Here is a 16,238-nt window from a genome sequence, read left to right as displayed (position 1 = left end):
ACCTGCTTTATCCCTACTCCATTGCCCGCTGCCTCCACTTGGCTGGCTCTGACCTCCTGCTCGGCCCTCGTGCCCTCCATCAGCGGCCGCGCTTTCAGCCACTATGCCCAGAAGCTTTGAGATTCTCTCCCCCAGTCTCTCCGCCTTGCCCCCTCCTTTCCCTCTTTTAGATCACAACTGAAGACCTTCCTCTTCGACCGTGCTCACGGTCACCTCCTCCCTCCCCCTGGCTCAGCATCAGGCTCCGCCACTGTTAAGTGCTCCGAGACCCTGCCCCGCAAGGACGTTATAAAAATGCAAGTTGTTGTTGCCCAGAAAACTCTGGAACACTCTCCCTTAATCCCTCTGCCTTGCACCCCCACATCCCCCACCCCCACCCCCCCACCACCGCCTTCCCCGTCTTCAGGGGACACCTGAAGCCCTTCCGCTTCGGCCGTGCCTAGGGTCACCTCCCGCTCGGTTCAGCGTGGCCATTGTCAAGAGCTCTGGGACTCTACCCTGGATGATAGATACTATCTAAACACAAATTGTTGTTGCTGGTGCTCGCTCCCCACTGGGAGCTCTCCTCTGATCCCATTCCCTGCTCTCCAACCATTGCGTCCGTGCCGCTACTCGCTCCCGCACCGGAGCTCTCTCCAATACACTCAAACACAGAGCACTACACTTACACAGACGCGGGAGCACAGAGACACAGGAGCACACAGACACGCAGCATATTCCGTACGACGCGTTGTTTCGCGGATGGAGTGTGAGATGGTCAATTGGCGCTGACAGCCCCTCCGGGGAGTGACCTCTGACGGAGGGTAGACAGACGGGCCGTTACGCCCGCCCGCCGCGGGGAGAGGCCACGACCTCGGGCTCAGTGGGAAAACTTAGTGAGAAAACTCAGGTCAATCTTCGGCCGCTTGACTCTGGAACGAGACGTGAAGCCAACACGCTGCGCAAGAGAGGCACAGGTTAGGTTAACACAGCGACTCAGCACAGCAAAAACACTCGACTCTGCACAGCATCTCAGCACAGAGACCCCACACCACATCTCGCACAGCGACTCCACACCGCATCTCACACAGCGACTCCACACCGCATCTCACACAGCGACTCCACACAGCATCTCACACAGCGACGCCACACCGCATCTCACACAGCGTCTCGCACAGCGACTCCACACCGCATCTCACATAGCGTCTCGCACAGCGACTCCACACCGCATCTCACACAGCGACTCCACACAGCGTCTCAGAGACTCCACACAGCATCTCACACAGCAACTCCACACTGCGTCTCACACAGCGACTCCACATTGCGTCTCAGACAGCGACTCAGCTCAGAGACTCCACACAGCGACTCAGCTCAGAGACTCCACACAGCGACTCAGCTCAGAGACTCCACACAGCGACTTCGCACTGCACCTCACACCGCGACTCAGCACAGAGACTCAGAAATAGCAACTCTGCTATGATTAGACCTAACCCAAGTGAAGCCTCTGCCCTTGTGATCCAGACCCCTCCCCTCATGACTTGGCCCCTCACCTTCCTCTTCAAGTGATATTTCTTCTTGGGGAAGAACTGGTCAATGCGGGTCTGCTTCTCCTCAATACACTGCAGCCCCAGCTGCAGGCGCCGGATACGATTGCGAACACGGTGCTCTCTGTGTAGAGACAACACTGTGTGACACAGCCCGTAACTGGACCAACTGTGAGCGAGGTTTCCTTGGAGCTGAACTGGCTCCAAGGTCACGTATTTGGCGACAGGATGTCAGAATCGAACCAGCCCTCTGTGGCGGTCCTTGGTCCGGTTCCTGAGCCAGACAGGTCCGCAGTATTCCAGGGCACTGCTGATAACAGCACAGCCCAGCCTGGCTCATCGGCAGGACATGGAAGGGCAGACCAGTCACTGGGAGCAGAGAATCCACGCGCTCAAGTCCTGTTAACCCGCAAGGCAAAGCCCTAACGGGTCAGGGGAAGTTTGCCAGATGGCAATATCAATGGCAAGCTATGCAGTTTTAGCTGGTTAGACTCCAGCCGTACCCCAACTCTCACTCTAGGACCCCCAAGCCTTGGCTTTTGCTAACCTGTGCCTTATACTTTCTGAAATTAGATAAGCAGGACGCATCCCTCCAGGGAGTGGGGGAAATTTTCCATGTGTAAGTGACGTAAAGGGAACGCTCAGTCTGGTTTGAATACTCCAGAGTTGGTGATCCAACTGGCTGTATTATTGTTCAACTCGTCCCTGGCTATATTACTGTTTTACTGAGGAGTCCTGTGGCTCAGTGGTTAGAGCACTCGCTTTGCAAGCGAGACACCCGGTTCAATTCCAGGCAGAGGGCGAAACCTTGGGCAAGTTTCCTTACTCCACACAGAGCCTAATAATAATCCCTCCAAAACCAAAAACAATAATAAATTGGTCATTTTCAATCCACGACTGTTTGTGGGACATTGCTGTGCGCAATTGGCTGCCGCGTTCGCCCACAAATATACAGTCAATTCACTTTACAGTCTATTCTGTGAAGCGCTTTGAGACGTCGAGAAGACGTGACAAGCGCTATATCAAATGCGAGGATCATTATTATTATTATCATTTTTAAAATGTGTATGAAAATTTTCCATTTCCTATTTAAAGATTGCCTTGTAGCTAAAATATAGTGAAATTGAGCAATGAAGTTACACAATTAAAACATAGGATTTCTCTACGATTCTTGGATACATGATTCTACATGATTCTTGGTGGATAGATAAGTTGAGTAAGGCTACGTTAAGTAAGGCTACGAAGGGATGCGGAGCAAGGGTGGGTAATTGGAGTTGAGGTACAGATCAGCCGTGATATAATAGAATGGCAGAACAGGCTGGAGTCCTGTAGCTCAGTGGTTAGAGCACTTGCCTCCCAAGCGAGAGGAACTGGGTTCGATTCCCAGGCAAGTTAGGCAAGTTTCCTTACTCCACACACCTCCTAGCAGTGAGTAGGAACCCAATTGTTAGTTGATCGGCAGATCGTTTTTCTGGGGGTAATAATAATCTCTTAAAAAAAATAGCTTGGGTCACTCAATCCATGACTGTTTGTGGGACACTGCTGTGTGCAAGTGGTTGCCCCGTTTCGCCCACAAAATACACAGTCAATTCACATTGCAGTATATCCTGTGAAGCGCTTTGAACATCGCCAAGACGTGATAAGGCGCTGTGTTAAATGCAAGGATGATGATGATTATTATTATTATTATTATTATTGAGGGGCTGAATGGCCTACTACTGTTTCTATGTTTCTTACGAGTTATGTTTCTGGAAAGGAAAGTCAAAAATATTGCTTATGCGGCCCGCAGACATTTCTCAAATAGGGCATCCAGTCCTCAGCAGCCAAACGGTTGGAGCCCCCTGTACTGGAGCATGTGTGTGTGTGTGTGTGTGTGGGGGGGGGATATCTCAGAGAGTTGCTGTGTGATGGCGTCTGGCCCGCGCAGACCCATTGTCCACCCTCGGGGCGGGGGGGAGGGGGCTCGTACTTGGCGTGTTTCTCGTGCACCAGGAGCTGGACCAGTCCCTCCTCGTCCAGCGCTGTCCACTCCAGCTCCACCGTCTCCACGTCCACCACCTCCGGCTTCAGGAACAGCTGCCGAGCCTCCTTGTACGCCCAGTTCTGTGGCGGAGGGTGTTTCTGCCGGACACACACACACACACACACACATAAAGCCACTCAATCTATCGCACAGGCCGGTAGGGTGGGTCAGCTAGAGGTGGGGGGGTGGGGGTCAAGCCAACGCAGTGGGAGGGGCTGTGGGGGCGTGCCATCGGGCTGGGATGGGCTATGGGTATTGAGGTATGGCCATCGGGGTGGGAGGGACTGTGGGTGTGGGAATGTGGCCAGTGGGATGGGTGGGACAATGGTTCTTCACCTCAAAGATTGAAAGCATCTGCTTGGCTGCACCATCCTCCCACCCACAATGTCCCCTTCCACCCCACCCAGTTAATCCACACCGCCCTCTCCCTCTGCCACGGCTGCTGCCACTACCCCCTCCTTACATTCCTTTGCCCTCATTTCTCCCTCCCCTGCTGCCTCGACCCCCTCCCCACCCAGCTGCTGGTCACTCAACTTCCCCTTCTCTTTCTCCTGCTGGCTGACACGGTCAATCAGTCTCTTTCCTCAGGCTCTGTTCCACACGCCCTGAAACCCTGTTATCACACCCCTCCTCAAAAAACCCACCCTCGATCCCTCTAATCTCTCACACCACCGTCCCATCTCCAACCTACCTTCCTTGCTAAAGTCCTGGAATGCATTGTTGCAGGTCAACTGCAGTCACACCTCTCCCTCCACTCCCTCCTCAAGCCCCTGCAGTCTGGTTTTTGCCCTGACTGCCCACGGCATAAGACAGCACTTGTCAAAGTCACCAACTCTATCAGAGACCAGGGCTCCCTCTGCCTCCTCATCCTCCTGGATCTCTCTGCCGCGTTCAACACAGTCAACCACACCATCCTCCTCCACTGCCTCTCTTCCCTCATCTAGTTTAGTGGGACCGCACCTCGTCTGGTTCAAGTCCTACTCAACCAACCACCTCCATTTCATTTCGGCAAATGGTTTCTCCTCCCACCCCCGCCCGGTCACCTGCAGGGTACCCCAGGGCTCCATCCTTGGCCCTCTTGTTTTCCTTATCTATATGCTCCCGCTTGTTGATGTCATTCGCAGACACGGGGTAAACCTCCACATGTATGCTGATGACACACAAATCTACTTTCCCTCCTCCAGTACTAACTCCAGATCCACCGATGTTCTAGCAGCTTGTCTGGCAGACATTAGGTGCTGGATGAGTGTAAACTTCCCGCAGCTGAATATGGACTCCTTGGCTTCCCTCCTGCAGATCTGAATTCCTCAACCTCACTGGGCTCTCCCTCACACTCAAGAGAACTGGTTCAACCTCCAGCTGTCCTTCCTCCCCCACATCCATTCCCTGATCAGATTCGCCTTCTACCTCTGCCACATTATACCTTACCCCAAATGCAGCCGAAACCCTCATGCATGTGTTTGTCACCTCTCGTTTGGATTACTCCAACGCACTCATCGCCGGTCTCCCCAGTTCCACAATTCACAAGATCCAGCTCATTCAAAACTCTGCCGCCCACATACTGACCCGGACCAAACTTACCCTCCACTTGACTGGCACCGGCCTCCTGCTTGTCCCTCACACCCAACGCCCCACCATCGGAGGTCACGCTTTCATCCACTATGCCTTGAAACTCTGTAACACTCTCCCTCAATCCCACTGCCTTGCCCCTCTTTCCCCCTTCTCAAGTGCAGCCTGAAAACCTTTCTCTTCGACCGTGCTTACGGCCACCTCCCTCCACCCACCCCTGGCTCAGAGTCAGGCTCCACCACTGTCAGGGTCCACTACTGCGCTCTGTGTGGAGGGCGCTATATAAGTGCAAGTTGTTGTTGATGCCGGTGGAGCTTGGTGAGGACTGGTGTGATGGAGGGAGTTTAGTGTCGGTGAGTATCCGGGGCCGGAGTTCTGGATCAGATGTAGTTTGTGGATAGTGGAGCTGGGGAGACTGGAGAGAAGACAGTAGTTAGTCGGGAATTTGACCAAAGGAACGGGAGGGGCAGTATTTGGGGAGTTGTGGCAAGTGAGGTGGGCAGGCCGTGGTTTGGGGAGGGCGGGGCTGGTCGGGGAGCAAGGCTCTCACCTGGGTGTCGATGTTTTTGACCACCTCCTCAATGGTCTTGTGTGTCCGGATCAGAGACAGCGCCCGCTTGGGACCAATACCCCTGATTTTAGCGCAGTAATCACAGCCCATCAGGATACACAGGTCAACAAACTGAGGGACACAGAGAGGAGAGATCAGAGAGCAGAGATCAGGGAGAAAATCAAGATTAAAGAGAGCAGAGATCAGAAAGGAGCAGGTGAGTCTTCTCTCAGCCTGGGTGAAGTGAGAGCCACTGTCCCTGCTCTGTGCTGATCTCAGCCGGGGTTGGGGGGAGAGAGAGATTAATGTAAAAAAAGTCAAACCTGCTCGTGAGTCATATCCAGACCTTTGAGAACGACTGGCAGGCAGAACTCCTCAAACTTCCTGTAACATAAACCAGGCCGTCAGTCAGCATACCATACGTCAATCCTGTTTATGCTGGTGCTCTCTCCCCTACTGGAGCTCTCTATCCCAATCCCATCCTCTGCTCTTTCCCCCATGGTGTCTGTGCTGGTTCTCACTCCCCCACTAGAGCTCTCTACTCTACAAAAACAAGAAAATTACATTTGTATAGTGCCTTTCATGTCAGGAGGGCATACCAAGGTGCTGGACAGTCAGTATTTCGGACCCGAGCTGGGGCTCAGGATCAGGGAGAGTGGAGGGCAGGAGGGGAGGAAGGGTAATCGAATGCACGGTCGAAGAGAAAGGTCTTGAGATGGGTCTGGAAGGAGGCAAGGGAGGGGGTGAGGCAGAGGGACTGTGGAACGGAGTTCCAGAGGGTGGGCACAGAGTGGCAGAAGGCTGGGGCGGGCGAAGCGGGCGACGTGAAGCAGGCCCATGTCTGTTGAGCGGAGGTTCGTAGGGGTTAAAAGGTCGCAAAAGTAGGTGGGAGCAATGCCATGGAGGGCTTTGAAGGTGAGGACCAGGGTCTTGAACTGTATCCTCTGTTGATGGGAAGCCAGTGGAGTCGGGTAAGGATGGGAGTGATAGGGTCACGGAGCTTGGTGTGGGAGAGGACACGGGCTGCAGAGTTCTGGATGATCTGCAGCCTATAGAGGGAGGATTTGGGAAGGCCGTCAAGTCTGGATGTTATGAATATGTGTATGAGAGTTTCGGTGAGAGACAGTGGTGGAGCCGGGCGATGTTGCGGAGGTGGGCAAAGGCAAAGCGGGTCAAAAGGACAGTTGAGGGTCAAACAATACGCCAAGGTTCTGGACTGGCTTAGTGAAATGGAGTGTGGAAAAATGGATGGTGATGCTGTCGGCACCCGAGGTGAGGAGCCGCTGACGGGAGCCCATCAGGAGAGCCTCGGTCTTATTGATGTTCAACTGAAGAAAGTTAGCTCTCATCCAGAACTTGATGTCTGACAGACATTCTGTTAGGACAGCAGACGTCTTGGAGTCAAGGGTAGAGGCAGAGAGATAGAGTTGGGTGTCAACCACATACAAGATGGTGTGGGGGCTACAACAATAACAACAACAAGTTGGATTTATATAGTGCCCTCCACGCCGGACGGCGTCTCAGAGTGCTTCACAGTAACGGATCCTGGGGCTGAGTGAAGGAGAGGGGGAGGAAGGTGACCAAAGCGCGGTCAAAAAGAAAGGTCCTCAGCTGAGACCTGAAAATAGGAAGAGAGGAGACGTGGCGAAGGGAGTGAGGAAGGGAATTCCAGAGCCTGGGGGTGTAGTGGCTGAAGGTACGGCTGACAATGGTGGAGCGGAGGATTTGGGGGACAAGGAGGAGGCCAGAGCCGGTGGAGCGAAGGCAACGGGCACTGTTGTGAGGAGAGAGGATGTCAGAGAGGTAGGGGAGGGTGCAGAGGAGTGGAGGGATTTGAAGACAAGGGTGAGGATCTTGAAATCGGCTAGAGGAGAAACCGTTTGTGGAGATGAAGCGGAGACGGTGCGAGAGGTAGGATCTGAACCAGTGAAGGATAGAACTGTGAAGGTTGAGGTGAGAGGAGAGGCGATGGATGAGGATAGAGTGGTCAACGGTATTGAAGGCAGCCGAATGGTCCAATCCCATTCCTTACTGTCTACCCATCGTGGTGCTCGCTCCCCTACTGGAGCTCTCTACTTTTATCCCACTCCCTGCCCTCTCTCCCCATTGTGTCTGTGCTATTGCCGCTCTCTCCACCCCCACACCGCTGACTCACGCGTATTTGCGGGAGGTGAAGTGCCGGGTGAGCAGGGTGCTGCCGAATGGCAGAGCGTCCATGTCCTCGGTGATGGTGCAGTGAACCTTCCCGGCTTTGACCAGCGCTGCACAACTCGCCTCCGCCTCACTCGGAGCCTGAAAGAGGAGAGCAGGGATCAGCACCTCTCTCACTCCCTTTCTTCCCCCTCCTCCCTCATCAATCCAGTCTCCTCCCTCACCCATTCAGTCTCCCCCCACCCTCACTCAATCACTCTCCCACTCAGTTTGTCTCTCACCCTCTCACTCCCTCCCTCACTCATTCACTCTGCCTCTCACCCTCCCTCTCTAGCTTCCTGCCTCTCACTTTCACTCACTCAGTCTCTTAACCCCTCACTCCCTCCCTCACTCATTCACTCCCATTCACTCTGTCCATTACCCACTCACTCCCTCCCTCACCTATTCACAATCATTCCCTCATCTTCACTCCCTCACTCAGTCTAGCTCTCACTCCTCACTCACTCACTCTGATCGTCACACTCAATACCTCACTCATCCTCTCCCCCTTCACTCATTCATTCCCTCACCTTCACTTTTTCACACTCACTCTCTCTTACCCTCTCAGTCTGTTTCTTCTCACTCCATCCCTCTCACCCTCTCCCTCTGTCCCTCTCACCCTATCCCTCCCTCCCTCGCTCCCTCACCCTATCTGTCCCTCCCTTATCCTCTCACTCCCTCACCCGCTCACTCCCTCATCTTCACTCCCTCACCCTTCCTCGCCGTCTCACTCCCTCACCCTCTCCCTCCCTCACCCTCTCACTCCCTCACCCTCTCACTCCCTCACCCTCCTCACTCTTTCACTTACTCCCTCAACCAGTCACCATCTCACTACCTCACCCTTTCCCTCTCTCACCGTCGCCCCCGGTTACCTCGATGTAGGGCACTCCGAGGAGGCGGAGGAGGCGTTGACAGTCTCGACGTGAGGTCTTGACCCATTTCTGGCCAGTGCTGGGAACAGCGTCTGGAGAGAGGGGAGAAGGTCACAGAGTGAGTGACCCAACCCTCACCCAACCCCATATATTGTCTGCTCCCAACCCCCTACAATGTTCCACCACAGCCCCAGGCCCGGCTATTATTTGTCTCTGTACCAGCCGCCAAGTCTAATGACAGTGGAGTCCTGTAGCGTATTGGTTAGAGCACCCGCCTTGCAATCAAGATGACCCAGGTTCGATTCCCGGGCAGGGTGAGACCTTAGGCAGGTTTCCTTACTCCACACGCCTCTGTTTACCTAGCAGTAAGTAGGAACCCAGTTGTTAGTCGACTGGCAGATCGCTTTCCTTGGGTAAGAATCCCTTAAAAAAAAATTGGTCACTCAATCCATAACTGGTTCTCAGACACTGCTGTGCACAATTGGCTGCTGTGTTTCGTCCACGAAATATATAGTCACTACACTTTACAGTATATTCTGTGAAGTGCTTTGAGACATCTCGAAGACATGATGAGGCGCTATATGAAATGCAAGGATTATTATTAGTGTAACCTTTATATTTGATACAGCACCTATCGCATTGGGAGGACGTCTCAAAGCGCTTCAGAGGATTTGACTGTAAAGTGTAGTGACTGTGTTTTATGGGGGCACGTGGCAGCCAATCAGCACACAGCAATGTCCCACAAACAGCCATGAAGTGAGTGATCACTTTTATTTGGGAGATTGTCGGCCAGGACACCAGGAGAGAGAGAAACTACCTTCTCTTTTTGAATAGCGCTATGGGGATCTTTAACATCCACCTGAACAGGCAGACAGGAACCTTTCCCCCAGTCTAACGCCAGTTTCCCCTCGCTCTCCCCAGTCTAACCCCTCTCCCATCCCTCCCCAACACCTTGTACTTTTCTCCCTCTTCAGCCGTCTACCTTTTTATCATTGGAGAGCCAGGTTAGACCTGCTCACCCCCATTTACGGAATTAGACCGAATACCTTCCACTTAGGAAATGAGGGTTGTCCCCATAGACAAGCCCCACTCCCTCCCAAACTCTTCTAAACCCCAAATTGTCAAAGGGCAATGTGGTCCTGAACCATGTCTTCACGACCACCCAAATAGCTCCAGTGAGGGGATGGCCTCTCCGGCAGGGCAAGCCTGGCCTGAGCCTGGTGACCAGGTGCTCAAGTGAGCTCTGTGATCCTGTATCTCCACTTCCTCTGTGTGAGGGGAGATCCCACTCCTCAGGTCAGAAATCCTACAATACCCATCCCAACCAACAGGGGGGACTGAGCTGTAGCCGGGAGCTCAATCCTTGCCATAATGCCCCAGTAATGGGTGAGATTCACTTGTGTTCAGTGTACCACAAGCAAAATCCCGTCCTTCGGCTGAGACGTTGAACCAAGGTCCCGTCTGCCTGTTCAGGTGGATGTTGAAGATCCCACGGAGTTATTTGAAAAGTGTTTCTCGCGGTGTCCTGACGAGCAATCCCCCAAAATAAAATTGGTCGCTCACTCGATTGACTGTTTGTGGGACATCGCTGTGCGCAAACTGGCTGCCGTGTTTCACCCACGGAACACACAGTCACTCCTCTTTACAGTATATCCTATGAAGAACCTTGAGACGTCTCGAAGATGTCATAAGGCGCGATATCAAATGCAAGGATTATTGTTATTACACTTGATCTTATCGAGAAAGGCAGAGAAGACATCTGCCTCTGTCACTTGACGGTCTGTGCCTCAGCACAGAGGCCAGGAATCTCACGTTCCCACCAATGTCTATGTGACCTCCCCTTTAACGGCAGTCAGTTCCAGTCCCACCACCCAGACACCAGCCAGAGACACACGCTCTGGAACTCTCCCGTCTACCTGTGTTGCTCTGTACTGCAGTCACCAGGGTCACACCCGCCTCTCCGGTAACCTGCAATGGGATAAAACATAATTAAGTTATAACACTCCTTATAACTGACCCTGTCTGAAATGCTGTACTCTGTCCAGCGCCTTGGACGTCCTCCTGACGTGAAAGGCGCTATATAGTGGAGTCCTGTAGCTCAGTGGTTTGAGCGCTCGCTTTGCAAGTGTTCAATCCCAGGCAGAGGGCGAAACCTTGGGCAAGTTTCCTTACTCCACACGTCCAATGATAATCCCTCCAAAACCAAAAACAATAATAAATTGGTCATTTTCAATCTATGACTGTTTGTGGGACATTGCTGTGCGCAATTGGCTGCCGCGTTCGCCCACAAATATACAGTCCTCCCGACGTGAAAAGTGCTATATCAAATGCAAGGATTATTATTATTATTATTATTATTATTACAGCAGTGTCCCACAAACAGTCATGGATTGAGTGACCAAATTATTATTATTTTTAAATTGTAGGGATTATTACCCCCAGAAAACCAATCTGCCAATCGACTAAGCAGGTTCCTACTTACTGCTTGGTAAACGGAGGCATGTGGAGGAAAGAAACTTGCCTAAGGTTTCACCCTGTCCGGGAATAGAACCTGGGTCCTCATCAGTGTGTGAGAGAATGTGAGAGGTTACCTCGGGGGTTGGCTTGTCTGCCTGCGCCTCTGGCTCCCTGTGTGGCTCTGGCTGCAAGCCTTGCTTTGGGGTTTCACTGGGAAGGCCTGCTTTGGCTTCTTTTTCTGCAAAACATTCACACTCTGACGTTAAGCATCGAGTGGAGACCGTGTGAGAGAGAGAGAGAGAGAGAGAGAGGATACAGCACACAATTAAAAGGTGGAAAGAACGTAGAAAGTGAGGCCTGAACTCACAGAGCCAGAGCCCAGAGTGCGACGAGACTGAGTGTGAGAGTGTGTGTCTATGGGAGCGAATAAGTGAGCGTGCGTGAACGAGCGAGTGTGTGTGTGTGTGTGTGTGTGTGTATGAGAGTATGTGTGTGAAAGAAGAGTGTGTGTGAGAGATTGGGTGTGTGAGATCGAGTGTGCGCGAGAAAGAAAATATGTGCGAGAGAGAAGTGTATGTGAGAGCGAGTGTGTGTGTGCGCGAGAGAGGAGTGTGAGAGAGAGATAGAGAATGCGTGACGGTGAGAGAGAAATTCCGGGGTCTGGAATGGAATACACATTCTTTGCAAGTGAGACACCCGGTTCAATTCCAGGCAGAGGGCGAAACCTTGGGCAAGTTTCCTTACTCCACACAGAGCCTAATAATAATCCCTCCAAAACCAAAAACAATAATAAATTGGTCATTTTCAATCTACGACTGTTTGTGGGACATTGCTGTGCGCAATTGGCTGCCGCGTTCGCCCACAAATACACAGTCAATTCACTTTACAGTGTGTTCTGTGAAGCGCTTTGGGACGTCCTCCCGACGTGAAAAGCGCTATATCAAATGCAAGGATTATTATTATTATTATAGAGGGCTGGCTCGATTCCGATAGTCCGTTGTTGAGCAAGTCACCTTGGAGCCAGTTCAACTCCGAGGAGATTCCACTTACCTTTCTCACAAAGAGGGAAGAGAGTGTGTGAGAGAGACAGAGGGTGAGAGAGACAGACAGAATATCTGGAAAATACTATTTTAAAAATCTAGAAGACGTGAAAAGCGCTGTATCAAATGCAAGGATTATTATCATAATATGTCTTGGAGAGACGGACAGAGTGTGTGTGTGAGAGACAAGAGCGTGTGTGAGAGAGACGGAGTGTGAGAATGGGTGCGACCTGAAAATGGGGAAGGAGGGCGCAAGGTGGAGGGATAGAGGAGGAGAATTCCAGCATTTCGGGGGGGGAGTAGTGGCTGAAACACGGCCACCGGTGGTGGAACGGAGGGCGCAAGGGACATGCAGGAGGCTGGAGCCAGTCGAGTGGAGGCAGCGGGTAGTGGGTTAATTCACGGGCTGGAGTTATTTTCTTACCTGCCTGAGCTGCTTGGGCCAGACGGGCTAATTCTGCTCTCTTGACCAGCTGGGGAAGAGAGGACACAGTCAGTCTCACTCACCTGGCAATAGGACCACAAACCCGCCTCCGAGCATCCCACGGGGACCGCAGACATCTCACCACGGCACACAGCAATCACCGGCAATGTGTAAATAGACCCATCCACACTCCCAGGTCGGCCGCAGCACAGGTTAGCGACAAAGTAAAGCTCCCTCTACACTACCGGCCACACTCCCAGATCAGTGACACCTAAATCCCTTTCCTCTGTTCGAGCCCCACCTCCCCTAACCCACTGCTCTCCCCCTCCCCCACCCCGGCCCCCACCTCCCCCCGAGCCCCCAATACTGACCACGTGGTCTTTCAGTTTGGGAGGACGTCCGTCGAAGACGTACAGGGGTTTGATGCCTTTCTCCAGCAGACAGGCCGTGCGGTAGAACATGCCGATGGTCTGGCTGTAAACAAGCAGAGAGCTCCAGGTTTACTCTCAGTCTCTGAACTTCTCACTCCCCCTCTTGCCCACTCACTCACTCTCTCTCCCTCCCCTCCCCCTCACTCCCTACTCACTCCCCTCCCCCCTCACTCCCTCTCCCTCCCCACCCTCTCACTCCCTCTCCCTCCCCTCCCCCTCACTCCTTACTTACTCCCTACTCAATCCCCTCGAACTCCCCCTCACTCCCATCCCACTCACTTCCTCTCTCACTCCCCTCTCCCCCGATTTCCTCCATGCCCTTATCCACCCACCCACTCCTCCCGCCCCCACCCCCCTCCACCCCACTCCCCTCCCTTTTACTCTCCCCCTTTCCCCTCCCCCTCACCCCCCGCACATTCCCCACCTGAGACGCACGAGGTAGCGTTGGTTGGGCCGCGCTGTGCGGAACTGGTTCATGACGACCGAAGCATCCAGAGCGACCACCTTCCCTGTGGGTTCAACACAAACACGCGTGTGCGTGCGTGCGCGTGTGAGCCTCCGCAGCAAGAGGAAACCGGCCACACGCCAGCCACACGCCAGCCAGGGAGGGGGGGGGAGAGGGGGAGGGGAGCGAGGAGAACAGGAGAGGGACTGAAAGGAAGTTATGGAGGAGTCAAGGGAGTGAGGGGGGAGTGAGGAGGGAGCGAGGAAAGGGTGAGAGGTGAGTTAGAGGGAAGTAGAGGGAATAGCGAGGGAAACAACCTCTTCTTTTCCATTAGTGCCGCGAGATCTTTAACATCCATGGAAACCGACGCAGATGTCTGTGACCTCGATGGCACCTTCGACAACACAGCACGTGCCCCCCAGCGCCACACTGCGGTGTGGGCTTAAACCCACAAGCTTTACCCAGAGGCTCGCGAGCGGTTTACATCACACAGCGCATCCACAACACTTGTATTCACTGTCCTCTGGTCTCTCTCTGTGTTGCTACGAATCTCTCTCTCTCTCTCTCTCTCTCTCTATTTCTGTCTCTGTCTCTTTTCTGTCTGTGCGTCTCCGTTTTTCCGTATTCGTCTCCGTCGCTTTACACTTTTTTTCCTGTCTCTCGGTCTCTCTCTCTCTCTTTCTCTGTCCTCTCCCTCTCTCCGTATAACTGTTCTCTCCCGATCTTGTGATCTCTTTCTTTCTCTCTCTTTTCTACCTCTCGGTTTCTCTTTTCTCTCTCTGTCTCGTTTTTGCTTGGAGTCCTGCAGCTCAGTGGTCAGAACACTCGCCTCGCAAGCGAGAGACCAGGGTTCGATTCCCAACCGGGCGAAATTTTGGGCAAGTTTCTTTCCTCCACACGCCTCTGTTTACCGAGCAGTAAATAGAAACCCGGTTGTTAGTCGATGGACGGATCTCTTTTCCGCGGGTGATAATTCCTTCAAAAAACAATAATAAATTGGTCACTTCAATCCACGGCGGTTTGTGGGGACGCTGCTGTGCGCAGTTGGCTGCCGCCTTTCGCCCACAAATATACGGTCAATTCACTTTACTGTATATTCTGTGAAGCCCTTTGAAGCGTCTCGAAGACGTGATGAGGCGCTCTATCAAATGCGAGGATTATTATTATTGTTATTATTATTATCCCTCTCTCTGTCTCGTTCTGAATCTTTCTTTGTCTCCATCTGTTTTTCTCTCTCCCTCTCTGTCCTCTCTCCCTCTCCCTATGCCTGTTTTCTCCCTCTTTTTCTCTGTTCTCTCTCTCTCTCTCTCTCTCCATATAAATCTGTTCCCTCTCTCTCCTGAAGTCTGTTCTCTCTTTCTCTCTCTCTCTTTATGTGTGATCTCAGTCGATCCGTTTTCTCTCTGTGTTCTCTCTCTCCCTCTCTCTCCCTTTGTCTCTATCTTGGCTCCGTTCTCCATCTTTCTCCTAATGGCTGTTCTCTCTCTCTCTCTCTCTCTTTCTCTGTTCCCTCTCTCTCTCTCTCTCCCTCCCTCTCTGCGTGTTGGCTGCTCACCCTCGTACTCGTTGATGGTTTTGTTGGTGATGGCATCTCCGGCTTGCTCTCGGATCAGGTCTGTGAGCTTGGTGATGCCCATGGTCTGACCAGAGACCAGCGGTGATGTCCGTTGGGGGATTAACCGACTGCCCTCCGCTGCTGCCCCGTGTCTGTGTCTGTGTCCGATCCCCGCCGTCTGTGTCTCTCTGCACAGCCCCGGCCTCTGGCTGTGCGGAGACGGCCTTTAAATCACATTTGCAGCGAGTGTGTGAGCTTCCCCCCGACCGACACACAGAGGCGCTGCGCACCTGCACTGGGGCTGAGAGACACTTCCATCGCAGCGCTTCGCACATCTCTCAGAGTTACTGTCAATATCACAGCGTTAGTGTCAATACAGTGTTAGTGTCAATATCACAGCGTTAATGTCAATATCACAGTGTTAGTGTCAATACCGTGTTAGTGTAAATACAGCGTTAGTGTCAATACAATATTAGTGTCAATGTCACAGTGTTAGTGTAAATACAGTGTTAGTGTCAATACCAGTGTCAGTGTCAATACAGTGTTAGTGTAAATACAGCGTTAGTGTCAATACAATATTAGTGTCAATGTCACAGTGTTAGTGTAAATACAGTGTTAGTGTCAATACCAGTGTTAGTGTAAATACAGTGTTAGTGTCAATACCAGTGTTAGTGTCAATATAGTGTTAGTGTAAATATCACAGCGTTAGTGTAAATACAGTGTTAGTGTCAATATAGTGTTAGTGTAAATATCACAGCGTTAGTGTAAATACAGTGTTAGTGTCAATACCAGTGTTAGTGTAAATACAGTGTTAGTGTCAATATAGTGTTAGTGTAAATATCACAGCGTTAGTGTAAATACAGTGTTAGTGTCAATACCAGTGTTAGTGTAAATATCACAGTGTTAGTGTAAATATCACAGCGTTAGTGTAAATACAGTGTTAGTGTAAATACAGTGTTAGTGTCAATACCAGTGTTAGTGTAAATATCACAGTGTTAGTGTAAATATCACAGCGTTAGTGTAAATACAGTGTTAGTGTCAATACCAGTGTTAGTGTCAATATCACAGTGTTATTGTCAATAAAGTGTTAGTGTCAATACCAGTGTTAGTGTCAATACCAGTGTTAGTGTAAATATCACAGTGTTAGTGTAAATAGTGT

At 52.0% G+C, this 16,238-nt stretch overlaps 1 protein-coding gene across 1 annotated transcript; it reads right to left on the bottom strand.

Moving 5' to 3' along the window:
• Window positions 1-408: 408 nt before the first annotated feature.
• LOC103179676 (flap endonuclease 1) lies at window positions 409-15,356 on the bottom strand. The gene is made up of 13 exons (XM_042331697.1): window positions 15,080-15,356; window positions 13,504-13,588; window positions 13,020-13,122; window positions 12,649-12,697; window positions 11,319-11,422; window positions 10,644-10,695; window positions 8,728-8,819; window positions 7,821-7,957; window positions 5,989-6,049; window positions 5,666-5,797; window positions 3,493-3,644; window positions 1,530-1,647; window positions 409-937 (listed from the first exon to the last, which is right to left on the bottom strand). Exons 1-13 carry the CDS (start codon window positions 15,159-15,161, stop codon window positions 860-862), a joined length of 1,245 nt encoding a protein of 414 aa, XP_042187631.1. The 5' UTR covers window positions 15,162-15,356; the 3' UTR covers window positions 409-859.
• Between the last annotated feature and the right edge of the window lie 882 nt (window positions 15,357-16,238).

The sequence above is a fragment of the Callorhinchus milii genome, unplaced genomic scaffold (assembly GCF_018977255.1).
Source record: "Callorhinchus milii isolate IMCB2004 unplaced genomic scaffold, IMCB_Cmil_1.0 Scaffold2, whole genome shotgun sequence".
NCBI lineage: Eukaryota > Metazoa > Chordata > Chondrichthyes > Chimaeriformes > Callorhinchidae > Callorhinchus > Callorhinchus milii.
The sequence above is the reverse complement of the archived record's forward strand: the minus strand, read 5'-3'. Positions and strand labels throughout refer to the sequence as shown.